This window comes from Cibotium barometz, chromosome 43 (assembly GCF_041138505.1).
Source record: "Cibotium barometz isolate CiBa-2024 chromosome 43, ASM4113850v1, whole genome shotgun sequence".
Classification (NCBI taxonomy): Eukaryota; Viridiplantae; Streptophyta; class Polypodiopsida; order Cyatheales; family Cibotiaceae; genus Cibotium; species Cibotium barometz.
The window spans coordinates 33705328-33724312 of NC_141088.1; the positions used below are offsets into that span (position 1 = coordinate 33705328).

At 42.1% G+C, this 18985-nt stretch overlaps 1 protein-coding gene across 1 annotated transcript in view; it reads left to right on the forward strand.

Annotated features, from left to right (window-relative positions):
• The window catches only part of LOC147613852 (Nitrilase/cyanide hydratase and apolipoprotein N-acyltransferase family protein), a 41069-nt gene extending 22643 nt beyond the window's left edge, over window positions 1-18426 (forward strand). Inside the window, 7 exon segments of the mRNA XM_086781827.1 lie at window positions 3590-3610; window positions 3613-3663; window positions 15403-15481; window positions 15610-15625; window positions 15711-15791; window positions 15895-15977; window positions 17994-18426. Coding sequence (XP_086637953.1) covers window positions 3590-3610; window positions 3613-3663; window positions 15403-15481; window positions 15610-15625; window positions 15711-15791; window positions 15895-15977; window positions 17994-18066 — 404 coding nt within the window. The 3' untranslated portion in view covers window positions 18067-18426.
• The last annotated feature ends 559 nt before the right edge of the window (window positions 18427-18985 follow it).

Genomic DNA, 18985 nt, shown 5'->3' on the forward strand with positions numbered 1-18985 from the left:
GCACACATGCTTGACTGTTGTTGAGAGCTCTGATTTTTATCTGATGATTTATGGATTGAGGATGGCTTGCCTTTTTATATGTCCAATGGGAGCAAGTCGGCTGGTTTAGAAGCTATCGGCTTGTTTTAAATATGCCACGATTGGATTAAACAGCATTAAATGAAGGTCATGGGCTTTTCTTGGCTGTTGGCCGACTGCAATCTGGTCTAGCTTGGCCGACTATACTGCCCAGGTCCTATCTAGGTCTGCCGATTGGGCCTTGGTGATGGCTGAGGGTGTTGATACCCACGCAAGGCTGTCCCTCCTTGGGGCTGACCTTAGGGCTGGCACCTACTACGTGGATGTAGCTAACATGCCTCTGAAGACTTCTACTCCTGAGGCTGACATCTACATGCACCTACATGAGGGCTACTTGTTGAATTCTCCAAAGTGGGTTAAGAGGACTGACTTGACAGACCTCTATGGCTGGGAGACTGACCTACGTAGCTCGTGCCTGACATGTCCCGGGCTGGGCTCACAAAGGCGTCACGGCACACAACAAAATATCCTATCAAGGTACTACTTCTGTACATGTTCTTGCATTGTTGATGAGTGTACCACAGTGCATGGGTGCACCTGACAACAAATCCGGTCCCTAAAGATGTATGTAGAGAACCGAAAAATACATGAACGGTCCCTAAAACGCGCCTGGAATGAAAATTTGATCGAAGGACTCCTTGATCCAATTCAAGAAGACAGGTGACTCAAGGTGAAGGGTAGGCAGGAGCACTGGGGCGAGGAGCGTATGCTCTGATACCAAATGTTGGAAACAAGGTTGTAGGAATGCGCGCGCGCACGCACACACACACAAAATGGAGAAGCTCAAGGGAGCACACAATGAGATGATAGATGGATAATGAATGTGTGCTGTACAAAAAAAAGATAAGTATACCCCAAGATAGGCATATACTAGCACGGAGAAAAAACGTCTTAAAGAGGAAAGAAGTGCCCCGGCTGGTCCTAATGTGTTCACACATCACTACCAAATATGGCTATAGTATGGATTTCGTAGGTCCTTTTCCAACCGCTACAGAACTTGGAATACAAAGTGTTTGACCATTGTGGACTGGTTCAACAAATTTTGCATGCTCATTTGGTGCAAATAGATGGCCACAACGGAAGATATTGCTTGCTTGTTCATTCATCTTTGGTACCCAATTTGTGGATTACGAAAGACGATCACTTCAGATAAAGATCCAAAGTTTACCTCTGATTTTTGGAGAGCGTTGTTTGATAACTTTGGACTAAGCTAGTGCTTTTCATCCACAGATAGATGGCCAAACATAAATTTACAATCAACTGGCTTTCGACGTTCTCAAGTCATACTGCCAAGACAAGCAATCAAAGTGCAAACAATATCTTCTATTGGTGCATGCAATTCTCAACGATACTGGTTCATCTAGCATTGGTAGGACTCCATATGAGACAACATTTGTTCATCGTTTCTCATCACTTCTTACAAGGATGGTATCGGGCCAACAAGACCACAGAGACATTCTTAGAGATGGAGTCAGTGAAGGAGTGCCTAATCAAAGCAAAGGAAGCATACACCAGGCAAGCCAACAAGTCTCACAAAGATGTCAACTACAAGGAGGGAGATTGGGTATTTCTCCGCATCATGATATGTTGAACTATCCTTACAAGAGGTTTTGAATGAGTAGTAGCTTGAAGTGGTCAACGAATCAAAACTCATTGAGCTTGAGATTCTCCTCCATAAGTGGAAGCATGGTTCCGATCGAAGAATGAGACAATTCTACTCAAAGTTCAAGGGCCGAGGCACTCACGAAGCCGTTTGGTTGGACAAGGATTTCTTCTAGGAGGACCCCTAGTTATCGGGAGACTACTTGGAGGCCATGCAACTACCGCCAAGCTAAGGAGGAGACAATTATCACATGCACCATGCACTAAGGGCTCATCAGCAGTGCTATACTTACACAAAAATTTAGTACCTTTTTAGGAATACTTATCATACGCCATGACCCCATTGTGAGTCCAGTCCGGGACATGTCAGGTACGAGCTACGTAGGTCAATCTCCCAACCTTAGATGTCAAGGTGAGTCCCTTAACCCACTTGGAGAACAGACATTTCGGTCATCTGAGGATTAGGGCATGTGAAGTCAGTCCTTTAGGTGCATATACAAAGCATATTACAACATGCAGAAGCATAGGTACATGGGCCAGCCCATGGGGGAGCCTCTAAGAGTCAAGACCCAGTTGGCAGCCCTTCAGGGCCTAGAAACCATGTTGGCCAGGTGGTGTAGTTGCCGATTGGCCAGCATCAAGAGATGCCACAGCAGCCAGGCCTCACACAAGAGAAAAGCGCAGCATTTAATGCTTGATTATTCAGGTCATGGGCTTTTTGATGCAGGCCGACAGCAGTTGCAGCCACCGACCAACAGCCTGTAAAAGTATATGAGCAGCCCCTAGACCATTGCATAAATCATCTCATAAATCATTCTCCAGTCATAGAAACAGTGCAGATATGTGTGCCTAAAGACCTTGGTCTTTTACACGCATAAATCTCAGCAAGCACCTAGTGCTTCAGTCCGTAGGCAGCCCCAAAGATTTCTTCAGCAGTCAGCCTTCCAGTTGTGCATCTCCCTCTGCAAATCTTGGTGTGCATAAGGCTATCTGAAGTGGCTTCAAATCGCTTGATGGTTCAGTAGACGTCCGGTCTACAACGTCCTTGTGTTTGGCAGTCTACGTCAGTCAATTTTCAGTAAGTTCTCTTCGTTGTAACAAATCTCCAAAGAAATATAAGCAAATACAGCAGGGGGGGGGGGGGGTTTCAGTGGGTAAATTGGGACCCAATCTGGTGTCGTCTGTGGCTCTCTCTCTCTCTCTCTCATGTTTCTATGTTCTTAGTATTCCATGGACAGTTTTGTATCACCCCAATGAGATAGCTATGTTTATGTTTTCTTTCTGTTTTATTTTCCATTCCATGATGAGATATGCCATGGACATTATTTGGTCTTATACGCCCATTTGGGTCTTTAGTAGACGCTTAATATATCTTTCTTTCTTTCTCTCTCTTCAGCTCTACCTCCTGTGTATAAAGATTAAGTGGATTGCTTCATGCTCACTACATAAGGTATAAAGAAGGTCTTGCTATGCGTAACACAATCTAGCCAGTTGCGTGTTACAGTGATTCACTAGGTAGGTTGATACAAATATAGAAAACAGTTTTGAGTGCTTTGAATCTTTCCCCCCTCCTCCCTTCCCCCCTTCTCCCGGTCCCCCGTGAAAAAAAAATCCTCTTCCCCATCCCTGTTGGCCTCCTTAAACGCAATGAATTTGCACTATAAACTTGGCTGGTAAATTGTCATGTACCCATTTCTAATGTCACACTTGGTGTGCTGAAGAGAGACAAAGGTGTGTGTGCATAAAGTGAAGCTATGCCCACATCTCTCAAACTCGGTGCTTGTCTTCTAAGGCTACACCTTCATGGGTAAGGTGTGAGAAGTAGCAATGCTAGTGAGAAACCCTAATTTAATTGTTGCTACATATGGCTCATGAATTGCATGCTCTCGTTGAAGTTTGTGCCGTGCAGATGTTGGCAGGATTGGTGTAGGCATTGTTATGACATCCGTTTTCAAGAACTTGCAATGCTGTATGCAGCTCGAGGTATGTACTATTTTACCTCTGCATCAAATTAGCTTTATATATCCAAAATAATTGAAAGACATAGCGTAATACTTTCTGCTGTGCTTGTACCTAAAGTTTCAGTCAAGTGTTATGTTGGACTTCTTGTTCTATAGTTCCCCAAATGACGAGTGAAGTAGCTTGATGACTTTGATTTTTCTCCCTGCGTTCTTCATCAAGTAAGAGTGCAATTTAAGAATCCAAACCATTTGAAGGAGACATTCACAAATTTTGAGAACGTTTCTAGTAGAATTGCTCTCTTTATCATCAAGAAGAGATTTTAATTTTGTTATTTTTCACCATGACAAATTTTGAGCGGCTAATGAGCTTCGTAATTGTTTGTTTGGGCTAAAGAGTCGTTGCTTGGGTACAAAACTTGAGCGTTTTCCTTCTTGCACCAACAAGAGTCTCTAGCTTATGCCAGGCTTCTTTTGCAGTTAATGTGACATGCGGAAGCTTGGAGATAGAATCATTTACCTGGTTAGAACAGAATTCAGCATCCACAAATTGATGATCTGCACATAAGAAAATGAATGAGAGACGGACAGAGGAAAGTACACCGCATTTGGGTCCCAATTAACCTCTGAAGGGCCTCTACCGTGAAGGTGTATTTGCTTCATCGCTGAATGTGTATGGACTGACTTGTGGGCTGTAAATCAGCACCGAACTTTGACCAATGGATTTGTGCAGAGCACCTGTGGAAGAGTAGACCTGGTTGCCTCCTTTGATGCTGCTGGGTAGCACCCTTGATGCCTGCATTTTCCCTTCAGGAACCTCATACGTGCAGCGTTTTGCAACTCTACTGGTCGTCTAGCTTCAAGACCAACCGACCTTGCATTCTTGTCTGTGGGCTGCCTGGGGCATGCACACAATGCTGTGGGTTCTTGCAAAGATCTCAGATGCCTGGAATGAGAGTTAGAACGCCTTTATATAGGGGATTTGGAACATCTGATGCTGGACGGCTGGGGATAGGGGTTGTGTAACATGCTAACTATGTGGAAGTGTGATTAATGATGATTAACACAAATCACATGCGCAATGATGAGTAGAGAAGGAGAAGAGAGAGACTCTTTACCTAACCTACTCCTAATGTACATTATTGAATGAATGAGTGATCACAATGATTGCAGATCACAAATCTGACTCTTGAATGCTATGCATAAACTAAATGCTTAGTGTCCTCCTTTTTGCGTCAGTGGAAAACGCTGATGTGGAGGTTTACTTGGCTGATTGAGATGTTGTGGATATATGCCCTTGGCCTTGGCTCTGCAACCTCTAGGGTTTAAAGGTTTTAGGGCTACGGTTTACAGGACCAAGGCTATGGTGGACAAAAGATACTCAGTGTGTGTGAGAGAGAACAAAGTTCTAGAGAGAGCATATGCATGACTCAATGATTATGATTAGATGTGATACAAGCTACAAAGAGTACAATGATTTTATAGGCTTATAGCCTTGTCTTTTGACACACACTTACTGAAGCAATGACACAAGGCTAGGCCAATGACATTACTGCTTATAACATTCACACATAAAAGCGGCTATAAGAGGTTGTTCACACACATAAACACACTAAGCCATCTAAAGGTTGTGTTTCACACACACAGGGCTCCGAATACCCAACAAACCCCCCCTTTGGAGTGAAGGTGGTGAGACCCAACACGCAAAGGAAGTAGCTACCTTCTAACTCCATCACATGCTACAAGAGAACGATCTAGCCATGCGCACCTCCCGTGCCATGCTAATCCTCCAATCAACTGTATCCTCCCGCCTGCGCCAGACTTGGAACGGAGGTAGCTGGCCAGCTCAATCCGCTGTTTGATCCATCATTTTACGGAGCCAGCAGAGATGACCATTGCTACCTCTCCATTGCGGGCTCTCCCTCCCGAGACGCAAGGCGTCCCCCCCCCCCCCCCCCCCCCCCCCCCGGCCCCGCGGTGCTGGGGCAGCCGGTTGACTAGCTTTTTCCAATGCCTTCCTGTCGAAGGAGCTGGTATGTTCAAAGAGATGGTGGCTCCCATTCGCATATGCACCGCTATTCAGGGGCAGGTCATAGAGCTCTTGCACCATTTGCACAACCTGTGTATCATTGACGTGTTTAACCACCTCTAGCCCTTGGCTCGGATGAAGTTTGGGTGGCTCGGGCCTTAAAGATCAGGCAAGGGAGATGGTGTCCTCCAGCCTGGAGGTGCTGTTTCTTTGTGTTTCTTCATGTTTCAGTGGCAAGACCACTTCCCCCCTCCTACAAATTACTTGCATTATGACAAGTGGAGTCCAGAGTACGCATTCTCCAGGGCTCAAACAAAGTGGCTCCACATGGAGGCTAGGATTTGCGCCCATCTGGCGCAACTTTGCCCCATAGTTGTTACGAGGCGCGCCTCTAACAGTTCGAGGCGTATGACTGCCCGATCGAGGCATCCACAAATTTTTTTTTATTTTTTATTTTTTTTATTTTTTTATTTTTAGCTGGCTTGAGTCTTTAGACGGTGGCTTTAAGGGCCCAAGGCAGCCCCTTTCACACACACTCCCCTCTCCCTCATTCTCTCCCTCCCTCCCTTAAGCCTTTCTCAAGACCCAAAGTTCAAACTTCAAACACACTAGGATGATGATGTTTTTTATACCCACTTTTGGAGCTCTCTCTATACTCTACCGGTTCATTTCATTTTACTTTGTACCCTTGAATCTTGATGATGTATCCAAATGATGAGGATGGACTATTTTGGTCGCATAGGTCATTTTGGCCTTTTGCAAACGTTTGATACAGCTTTCTTTCTTTAACACACACACTCTCTCTCCCTCTCTCATACACACCCTCTCTCTCCCTCTCTCATACACAGAGACGCCCGAGGGTTCGCAAATCCTCACATCGGAGACGGAGCCTACACCGGAGGATTCAGAGCATCATTGCGAGGCATCGGGCTCGTCCGACCAGGCATCTCACTATGGCAGATATCTAGGCCATCCGGCAGAGACCCATGCTAGAGCTCCTAGGATGATTACGACTCCAGCCATATACTGTTGTACTTTTGTACTCCCATATTCATGTATTCATGTATCCATGTACTCATGTACCCCATTTTGACTAGTAGCATTAGCTTCCCACTCTCCCTTGTTGGTGCTTCCGGATGCTCCCTACTGATGTATTGTAGGGCTAGATACTTACCTTCAGTTCTTTCTTTTCTTTTCCAAACAGTGTATCAGATGTCACATGGTTGTAACTTTGGTCTCAGAGGTCACTTTGGCCTTTTGAAGACGTTAATATAACATTTCATTTCATTTCTCTCCCTCCCTCAAGGCTCATACATACACACTCTACTCTCTCTCTCTCTCTCTCTCTCTCTCTCTCTCTCTCTCTCTCTCTCTCTCTCTCTCTCTCTCAACTTACACTACATATTATATATATATATATATATATATATATATATATATATATATATATATATAAAACAGACGCCTCTAACAACCTTGCTTTGCCCTAGGACCAACAGTGATTACTCTCCATCGAAACCCATGCCCAAGACTCTTCAAGTGGAGGGCAGTTTAATAGTTCCGCTTTCCACCGATCTTAGTTATGCGGATTGTCTCATGGAACATCCAAGGTTTGGGGGGGCCACTCTGCTTTCAGAGGCGTGGTGTCTTTAGAGAGGAGGTCCACAGAGTAGCAGTTGGTGGACCCATTGACATACTCTTCATTTAGGAGCACCATCTTTCAGAGGGATGTACCCGCTACTGCGGAAAGATCTTGCAAGGAAGGACTCACACCTGCTGGTCCCGCTCTTTTGGCCCCTCCGAGACACAGGGTGGAGTATGTATTTCCATCAGTGAGCAACTATTGCTGGTAGTGGTGGTCGACTCAAGCACCATTGTCACGGACGAGCTCAGTGAGTGACCATCAAGATTGGAGAGGACTGTGTGGGGTTCCTGAATGTATACACATTGAACGCTACAGTAGGCAGGGCCACAGTTCGTTAGTCCCTACCACAAGGGGATTTCTGGAGTATGGGTGGGGATATAACATGCTACAGTCGGCAGAGGACAGACTCGGAGGTGGCATAGCTACAGTATCTAGTACAAAGTACTTGGCTTGGAAGGAGTTGATTTTGGCTCTTAGGGGACAAGACCCTTGGCATCTTCCAGAGTTTGGACACAGCCTCGGGAGTCTGTGTTGCTCTAGATGCAACAGGAGGAGTATTGGCCCTAACCTATCCAGTTTAGATCGGTTCTATGTAGATGAGTGGGCTTGTGTTCGTGGTGGCATCATTGGTATTTTGGCTTAGTAGCTTTGGCAAAGGATCCTATGCATTTTCACTATGGATCGGGCCCTTGTCTATATTGTTACATGGGGCACATTTTCTTGGGCCACTGAGGCCGTGATCGTCATGCCATATGAGGAGGAAGGTGGGGGATTAGCCCTTCAGGTATCTCACCTTCATATTTCCACAGTGTTAGTTCTAGCTTCTCCTACAGGTCGTTGGACTCTAGGTTCTAGCCAGAGATGGGAGATTTGCAGTAGTATAGCTGCGTGGCATATATGGAGAGCTCAAAGTAGTGAAGGCACCCTCACCCCACCAGCAAAGTCTATTCGGAGCATGTGGCTCAATATCATTCATACTCTCCATGGTCGATGGGGCAACTTCAGGGTGGCTTAGACCTCATGCGGTAGCACCAAGAGGTCTTCCGGAGGATATGGCATCAGGGTTCCTTTCTTACAAATAGTGGTGGCGAGCCCATTTGGCATTATAGACCGCTTGTGTGGTTGTCTACATTGTATGAGATAGCTTTCTCCACCTAGAGCGGCCAACCGGAGGAGAAGAGCATCCTCCCCTGTTATGCATCTTGACTCTCGCTTCCCATTGGGGGACGAGTTTGCACTTAGCCATTTTGGTTGTTTTCTCGGTAACTAATAGAAGGATCTTTTTCTGGGGGGAAACAGAAACCCTTCTAAATTCTAATTTCCTAGGTTTGCCCCGTCTTTAGTTTAAAGTTAAGAATAATTTGTTCATTTACAAGGCCACTTCTAAGGTCATTCTAAGAGAAATGCCAAAACACATGTACAGGTTATTACCTATGGTTTACGACATTAATTTATTGCAGGGTACACATCTAATGTAAACATCATCTACAAAGGTTATCCCTCCATGGATCAATTTAAATCTCTTCTAAGATTGACTGCACACCTTTTACAGAGAGGTTAATTTATTGATTTAGGCAATAAAATGCTTCTAGGGTCATAAACTACTTTCTATTTATTGTTAATTTAACAGAGAGCTAGAAAAGAATAAAAAATGAGAAGCCAAGGATTTCAAAGCTCAAAAAAGGACAATGTACTTGCATAAATTCAAAAATTTGAACGAGGGATTGTCCACTTACATGTAGAAATGCAATTTTGATATATGGGTGGTGCTGCAGGTTGATGTGAAGCCTCCAAAAGCCCTTCTTCTCCACGCCTATAACTGGCCTTGTTTTTAGTGCCCAACAAGCATAAATGTGATTGGAGGTAGTATAACATCTAAGAGGTGTAGTACAAGTATTGTAAGGCTCTAATGAGAGTTTTTACTAGCATAAGAGTGCCATGAAGCAGGAATGGAGTTTATGAAGAGACGTGACCCCCTTTTATAGCTTGGGAGCTCCCCATATGCACGGATATCACCCATATAAGGCATTGCAGACCATAGGCCCTAGTTTACTACCACTAACTTAAGTAAATGTGGGCTACACTAAGGATATCCAATGCATGAGCCTACCATGCCTAATGTAACTAAGAGAAGAGGAGCCCGACACCGTCCCATGCTAAAAACCACCAGCCAAAACTATTTGCTACATACCACCTTCCTTTCAATGAACCATGGTTTTTGGGTTCTGATCATTTTACCTTAGACTATCTTTTTAATTTTATGGTGCATACACATTAAATCCTTTTAACCAATTAATTTTTTCCATGGTGCTAGCCTCTTAATTTCTAACCATGCACGTAACTGTATGGTAAACCTCACCTTATGATTCCAAATATGAGCTTATTTTTCTTAAATTTTATCATTAACAAGGTGCTTCTTCACATATTCTTATATGCACATGGACTTACAGATAGGTATGGGTCACAATTTATTTTTTTTCTAAGTGGTGTGTGCACTAGTATTACTATTTGACCTTTTTTTTAAATTTTCAGCGCATGTAAATCTTATATCTTTAGGTTAAAACTTATGCTCTTATCTAAATGTTAATTTTTTCAAGGTTTTTACTAAACTCAAACAATTTTTCTATGTGACTAAATTTATTTCACATTTTATCTTACTTCGAAAAGTACACAACTTTGGTTATTTTTAATCAAAAATTCTTGATTTAATAATTCTTTTTACACGTACAAGAGTACCATATTCTTTAGAAAAGTCAGAACATCTTCTTCAAGGAGATTGGCATGATATTTCAAAACTTCCTATCCTAATCAGAGAGTCAGACCCATTAAAAGGTGTAAAATAGTCTTGACCATATAGAGCTTTGAAAGGACTCATACCAATACTCCGATGATAAGAAGTATTATAAGCGAATTCCACCAGAAGTAGGTAATTCAATCATATTTTTTGCTCACGTCCACAGAAAGCTTTAAGAGTATCCTTAATGTTTTGATTAACCCTTTTGGTTTGGCCATCTGTTTTCGGATGATAAGTTGTACTAAGGTCTAAAGAAGTTCCAATTGCTTCAAAGAATGATGTCCAGAATCTAGAAGTAAACTTCGCATCTCTGTCGCTTATTGTTCTACGAGGTAATTCACATAAACGAAAGATTTCTTGCAAAAATATCATGGTAATATCCAAAGTAGTGAAGGTCTTCTTTATTAGGATAAGGTGTGCAACTTTTGTGAGACTACAACAAATATGGAATCATATCCGGCATTTAGTGACAATCCAATGATGAAATTCGTACTTATGGTCTTCCATTTCATCGTCGGAATATCCAAAGGATGTGATTCCCAAGCAATTTGACCCTTTCAGCTTTAATCTTTTGACAAATAAGGCATTGGTGGACATATTCAGTACATCCTTTTTCAATCCTGGCCAAAAAAAGCCCTTCTTAACCGTTGCAAAGGTCCTCAAATAACCAGGATGTCCTGCAATTGGGCTAGCCTGAGCCTCAACTAAGATCCACTTCTCAAATTTCCCATTGTATGGAACACATAAGTGATTGTTGTAGTACAAGCATCCATCTTCAAGTTTATACCCTTGTACCTTGTTTATTTCCTTAACAGTTGGATTTGATATAACTGTTATAGCAAGCAAGGATACTTTCCGACTTAGGGTATCTGTAGTTGCATTTTCTTTTCCTGACTTATATTTGATCTCAAAGTCAAAACTCTTGCAATATCTACATCCATATCCTCTGATACATATTGAGATCACTTTGGGTAAATATCCACTTCAAACTTTTGTGGTCTGTTACCAAAGTAAATCTTTGTCCAAGAAGATAATATCTCCATACCTTCAATGCATGAGTGACTGCCAAAAGTTCCAAGTCATGGACTGCATAATTCTGCTCATGAGGCTTGAGCTTTCATGACTCAGAGGCTGCTAGCCTTCCATCTTGCATAAGGATTCCACCAATTGCAAAGCCACTTGCATAAGTAATCACCACAAAAGGCTGCCAAAATCTAGCGATTTCAGCACGGGGTTGGTCACCAAGACAGTCTTAAGTTTTTTGAATGCACTTTGACACATCAGCGTCAAGTTGAAGAGAATATATCCTTCTTTAGAAGAGCCGTCAAAGGCGAAGGAATCTTGGCATATCTTTGGATGAATATGTGATACCATGCTGTCAATCCAAGAAAACCTCGAACTTCTTTTACCGTTTTTGGTTCCGGCCAATCTAGAACAACTTGTACCTTAGCAAGGTTAGTCGAAATGTCATCCTTAGACACAACAAACCTCAAGTATTCAATGCGATCGGTGAAGAATGTACATTTACATGTCTTGGCAAAGGCTCGGTGCTTCCTTAGGATGTCCAAGACTTAACGAATGTGTTTTTCATGATCAACATCATCTTTGGAATAAACCAAGATATCATCAAAGAATACTACAACAAAATCATCGAGATACTATCTGAAGATTTCTTGCATAAGCTGATTGAAGATTGCAGGTGCATTTGTAAGACCAAAAGGCATTACCGTGAACTCATTGTGTCTATATTTAGTATTGAATGATGTCTTCAGTCTAACCTGTTCCTTGATCCGGATCTGGTAATGTCCAAATCTCAAGTAAATCTTGGTGAATATTTGCGCACCATGCAATCGATCTAAAAGTTCATCAATCTTAGGTATCGGGTATTTATTCTTGATTGTAAGTTGATTTAATCCCCTATAGTCAATGCACAACCTTAGTGTTCCATCCTTCTTCCTCTGAAAGAGAAGTGGCACACCCCACATGGACACACTGGGTTTGATAAAATTATGTTCCAAGAGTTGCTTTAGCTGCCATAGTACCATAAGTAGTATTGGTCCTCCTGAGTCAAGAAGGAGTGCAACGGCGGATTAAAGTAGGTGCTCAAAAGAGTTGGCAATACGATCCAACTCCTCGTGGGGTACTCTAGTGATCTGAACCACGGGGAAGCTACACACCACGTCTTACTCCTTGATTATGGTCTCTTCATGATTCTCACAAGTAAGAGGCGATTGGCGGCTATGTACAACACATACCGATGTCTTACTCTTCGATCATGAAGTCTCTACACCTTTGGATTGACTCCATTGTTTCCTAGAGTCTAATTTTCTTAGTTTACACATTTTTCTAAGTTTTTCAAAAAAAAATGGTTTCATTTGGAAAGCACCCGCTTATTCAGGTCCACCCCACCACCCGTTTTCCAGTGGTCTATCCATTTTCTACCTCGACTAGATCCATATGCATAGCCTAGATTCCATCTAATCCCTTGGATCTAGCTTGTCGCTTTACCACTTAGCCTATGGAGCTGGCATGAAGACACACACCTATAATTGATATTCCTGGTTCATTACTCACACCCAACTAAAGCACGCATGCGTCTAGCCCAAACCATGCTTGGCCCAATGACACTTAGGAGCCGCCTCCGTCCTCACACCAGTCGTGGTAGGAGCACACCCACATCCACCGAGATGGGTCAAGGTCTTAGACGAATGTCTTCGTGACAAGATTCACTACTTAGATGACATTTGTCCGGCATCACATCAGCTTGTGTGTTATCTTCACAAGCTCGCAGCAAACATTATTTCAACAAACAATATCCAAACAAGTTATCAACATGATCGAGCAACCATGCATGTGAAACTGGGTAAACCATCACAAGCTTTGATGAGACAATCTCGGTCCTCCATGGAATCACCGAATGCGTTTCTCGAACAAGTCCTTGTTCAAGCCTACTTGGTCCTTTGAATAAACATTCGAATTCACAAATTTGTTCTTCCCTTTAGCCATAGGCACTAGGTCTCTACGGGTCATTTCCAACTATAGTCCTTAATCAATCCTTCAAACATTTCCTCTGAAGCCATAGGTCTTCTAAATGTATTTTCAATTTCTCTATTTCTCGGGGTTATAGTTGGGTTCTAAGTCCTATTCAAAAGATCATATTCTAGTCCTTATTCTAAGGTCTTGATCCAAGGTCATAATTATATTCTTAATTCCACCAATATCCGACGGACTTGTGACAGATCGATGATAAACTTCTAACTTTCTAGGTAAAGTTTGGGTTCATGAGATTCACCATGGTAGTCCCAAACTTGTGTCCTTTTTCTCTCTCCTAATGGTCTTTTCCTTACACAGGTTATTTTTATCCTTAGAAAAGTCTTCTAACCTTAAGATGAACTCAGCACCAATGATTGGATCAATTTCTATACGGACTTTATAGAGCATTTTAACCCTCTCTCTCTAGGCCTTTATTGGACATCGGTTAGACTCCTATCCTTTCCATAACGGTCTTGATTTGTACAACTTCCTTTTAAGCTTAAACTTTTCTTAAACTTAATTCTATGGGGTCATCAATTATCAACACTTGACTTTCTCTCTCTAGGTCCACGTTATCTCTCTCTAGATTCCTAATGGGGATTTAAAGTTCTTTCCTTATTCCATTCTCCTCTAAATTTGGTTGCTTCCATATACATTTCTATCCTTTCTTTAAGTCTCCCTTTATTAAATTCCTAAGAAGTAAAGTCCATAAAGGATAGACACTCTCTCTCTAGAATGGTTAGACTTTTTCAAGGTTTATAGCCATTTTCTCCTAGTCTTATTTACCAAAAAATGCTAGATATTCTAGGGTAAATAATCTTGTCTTTTTACTTACTAACGCAAGGGTTCTTATGGACAAGGTAATGGTATGTGTCCCTATGCTCAAGGGTGCACTAGGGTTTTCCCTAATTTAAGCATAAATTAACCTATTTCTAAGCTTAGCCTAAATTCTTTTTTCCACCAATCTTGCTAGATTTAGGGTTAATCTCAAGACTCTTTTATTCCATTATTTACACACTTCAACTAGGGAAAATATGTAAAAAGTCTACATGTGAATGGGGATAAAAGTTACATTTGTGTGTACGTGTACAAGCTAATTAAATAAACCAATTCCTATATAACCTTCTCAGTTTTATAATAGAGAGAGTGAGAGGCACACAATTCAATGTTGATTGAATGGTTGGGAAATGTGCACAAGTACAATGATAAAGTACACCTCATAAGTGGATAAGACGGTGTACACATGTACAGGGGAAAAAACTTCCTAGTTAGGGAGAAAGTGCCCTGGCCAACTAAGTGTGTTCACACACATCACTGCTTGTGACATAAATGTCTACAACCACTGGAAATGCGCCTTCTTCCACCCCCGTCTGGCCACGTTTGAAGCACCAACAGACTGCCTTGCTTGCTTGTTCTATCCACTCTCTACTTGGTGCATTTGACCCTCTGTCTTGCCCTTTGGCTCGGCGCCCATTGCACATATGAGCTTTGGTACAAAATTTGCAAAACGCAACCCTGATGAAAAAAGTGTACCAATGTAACATAGTTGCTTGCAGAAACATGTTGATTGATTGATTGCGATTAGCACCTAATCAGACTTAAACCCATGCGACAAATTGCTGCTTCTTCATTGTCAATACAGTGTAGATACTAGAGAGAGATGACCTAGTCTACCCTATATTACTAACATGAAGTATATACAGTGCTGAATAGAGATACTCAATAGTAGCATTGCTTTTGAGCTCACAATAACTCAATAATGATTGATTGATCAATGAATCCATTTAACTAAGGCCTAGATGGTGAGTTTGGCTATTAACCCTACCAACCCTCCTAATAATAATGTCCAACTAAGTGTGTTCACACAATAACCCAATAACTCATTGGGCTCCTCCACAATATTACAATGAGCTGGCACAATAGCCCTCACAAAGACATGAATTTGGCCGTGTACTCAACCTCTGAGCTGGAGCTGGCCAATGGGTAGAAGCGTGCCCACGTCACACTTGGGAGAGTGCATGTGACATGGATGATTGATTACGAATTTGGTGTCTTTGGAGCTAGCCATGTCTTTGTTATCGACACTATTACAAAGCAACTTGAACGAGTTCCATTTGTAATCAAATTGGGATTTATTCCTCCTATAGTATGGTTTTGGGAGGACAGGCTTTCCTGCACACCTGTATTATTCACGTTTTATTCAAAGTTGTTTGTGGACTCTTGGATGTTTGCATTTGAGACAGTGGTTGGATTGATTGAACAGGTGCCCACATGATTTGCTATCCCGGGGCCTTCAACATGACAACTGGGCCTCTTCATTGGGAGCTATTAGCCAGGGCCAGGTAGGGGCAACACAATTCTTCCCATCCCATCATGCATTGAACGTTTTCAATTGTCATAGTTACCTCTTATATATTGGATGAATGCAATGTTCACATTCTTGGGGTTTTTTGGTACCGTTGACTGGCAGAGCGGTCGATAATCAGGTGAGCTTGCAACTCATGTATCAAATGGTATTTGCTCTAACCACTCTAAAATTGTAGTGTGTACTGACAACATCGGGATTTTCAGTTGTATGTGATGACCTGCTCACCAGCAAGAGATTCAAGTGCAGGTTATGTTGCATGGGGTCATTCCACAGTAGTTGACCCGGTATGCCTATACAACCTATGCTGGTTTTGTAGCAGCAGCTAACTGCTCTCAGCAGGTTGTGCCAAAGTGCTTCTGACTCGTAAAAACTTTCTTCATGGTGCAGTTTGGAGAGATATTATCAACAACAGAGCACGACGAGGCAACAATATATGCTGATATTGACTACTCGCAAATAGGCCAAAGAAGGTAAGCGTGAAAAAGGTAGGTCTAAGCATATGTTATATTTGCTTAGAACTTTAAATAATGCTTAGAACTTTGCGGTTTTTTTTTTTTTTTTAATCCTACACTCCCCCTCAACAAGCCTGACGCCCCCAACCCAACACATCAGGACGCTCCACCACACAGACAGGTTCTCTGCTGACATGACATGCTCCCATCACAGACCCTGACCCTTGAGATTGGTAATAGGTGAGGAGGGATCATAGGATAATCATATACTATCTGGATGTATATTTTCCATTTTTTAAATCTCCTTGTCAATTCTTTCATGGCTCAATATATCCATGTTATCATTATATTACGTAAGGTCTCATAGGCCGACTTTGGCCTCTCGTAGACGTTAATATATCTTTCTTTCTTTCTTTCTCTCTCTCTCTCTCCCCCCCCGTGCCAGTGCCTTACCCGGAGCACCCATCAGCGAGGGGTCACCAGTGAGAGAGGATGCCAGATCCGACGGGCCTGATGTCCACACCCACCCAGGTGCAGACCCTCACACAGCAGCTCCAGATCCGGAGCAGTGGATGCGTCTCATCTCATAGATTTAGATGTGGATGGCATGGACACACCATATACACAGGCCCCAAGCCCCAAAGTCTTGGGGCTTTAGCTAGGCAGCATTATTTTTTCTTTTTCATCTATTTACCAGTTTTTTGTAACACAGTTTATGTAATCCCTTATGTCTGATAGACCTTATGGTCTTTTGAAGACATTTAATATAACTCTCTCTCTCTCAGTTCCAGTTTCATTTTCTAGGTGCCAGTAGTATCATCTTTATTTTTCATTTTCTGGGTTTTTTTATCCAGACATTGTATCAGATCCACCATGATGTAACTTTTGGTCTCATAGGTCATTATGGCCTTTTGAAGACGTTAATATAACATTTCATTTCATTTCTCTCTCTCTCTCTCTCTCTCTCTCTCTCTCTCTCTCTCTCTATATATATATATATATGTGTGTGTGTGTGTGTGTGTGTGTGTGTGTGTGTGTGTGTGTGTGTGTATAGATGTATATATATATATCATAGTTGTTCGCGTATATTATACATTACGGTACAATATCGTACAGGAATTTACCGTACCATATGAAATTTTGGAATATGATACAGTAAAGTACAGTTTTTTTTTTAAACACTTACAAACTTATGGATTATCAATTTGAAAGGATAGAGAGCTCAGAGGTTGTTACAGAGCTTGAGAGCAATGGGAGCTTGAGCTTGAGAGGCTAGAGCTACGAGAGCTTGAAACTTGTGATGGAGAGAACTTAAAAGGTTAGAGGAGAGCTTTTTAAATGGAGGCCCAAGAGTCCAAGGCACCCACCCAAGGCCCAACTGTTGGAAGATGGTCTGCGAAGACATAGAGAGAGGGAGGTAGTTGAGGAGAAGCCTTTGCCTCACCTCAACCCTCCAAATATCACAAGGATAGAGAACAAATCCTTTGCATCCACACCAAAAGTCAACATCCACAGATCCTTGGTTGCTGAGCCTAAAAGGACACCAAAAGAAAGCAAGCCCCATAACAGTCAAAAACAGCCATAAACAGCATTTTCTTTTTTAAGAATCAAAACAGCATCAATCAAAAAAGGAGGGGGGGGGGGGGTGATATATTAAAAATAAATAAAAATCGGTCCGTACAGAACCGTACAATATCATACCATACAATACGACAGTGTTGTACGATGTACGAGAGCAACTATGACATATATCTATATGTGTGTGTGTGTGTGTGTGTGCACACACACACACACACACACACACATATATATCCATGTGTGTTTGTGTGTGTGTGTGTGTGTGTGTGTGTGTTCGCGCCTGTGCGAGAGAGCGCATTTACTTACACTTGCGCACACACATTCAAAACATAATAATGAACTCTAAATCCATTAATATAAAAGATATATATTTTTAAGTACTAGAGTTGTGTTATTTTTTATTGCATATTATTTAATGCCTTGATTTGATGTGAAATTGTCTTTTCTATGGACCAGGACCAATATTCCACTTGAGAAACAGAGGCGGGGGGACCTTTATTGCTTGGTTGATGTAACCAGAAAGGAGTGATTAAAAGTTGATAGGCCAACACATGCCATGTTTTTTTTTTTTTGAAAAGACCTTGGAAAAGCTGCAAAATAAGAAGGGTTGTCAAGAACTTGATTGTTGGCTATGGTGTGCACATTATCAGGTCCCTAATAGGGGCTGTTGGTGCATCAGCTCATCCAGGTCAAATACAGGATGCTGTGGAGAAATTTGTATCTGAGCTGTTGTTCCTAAGGTCCTAGTCTCAGATCTTAAAGCCACTCTTATAGAAAGTGAGGCACGGGATTCTAGGAGACGTGACTTATCCATATCCATTCAACTGTTTGATAATTAACTCTGTGCTGAGCCTCGTTATGTATTTCTTGAAAAGAGGTCTGTTCTGAATCCCTTGTTACTGAGAAGCATGCAAGGTAGTGTTGACCCTGATTGGTCAAAGTATAGTGTCATATGTAGTCTAAGTGCGTGTGTATGCGCGGTCAGCACGGGGCTTATTGTTTGCAATGTCCTTTATCAAGTGTGGCAATAGCTAGAATGAAATGCTGTTGTTCTTGCTAATGCAACAACTTCTATGCTAAGCTCTCCTCTATATAATGCAAGGCATTTCTGTTGTTTAGATTCATGTTTATGTATGTGTGCCCTCTATACTATCAGCCTTTCTAGTTTTCTCATTCAGCGTTTTGGATGATCGTTTTGTTTCACACTAGTTTGGTAACCTAACCAAACATAGAACTGTCCTTACTTTTTTTGGGGGGGGGGGGGGGGGGGGGCTGGGTTGGTGGTGGTGTGGGGTTGTATGAACCTTTCATCAATGAAGAGTACCTTCAAGGTGTGTATTACAGGACAGAGAAAAGGTTGGCACAAAAAACAAGCTCAATATTACTCTCAGCAAATGGGTTACCGTGTTGCCTTTGGTTGCTATAAAAACCTATCTTGTGTCCACGAA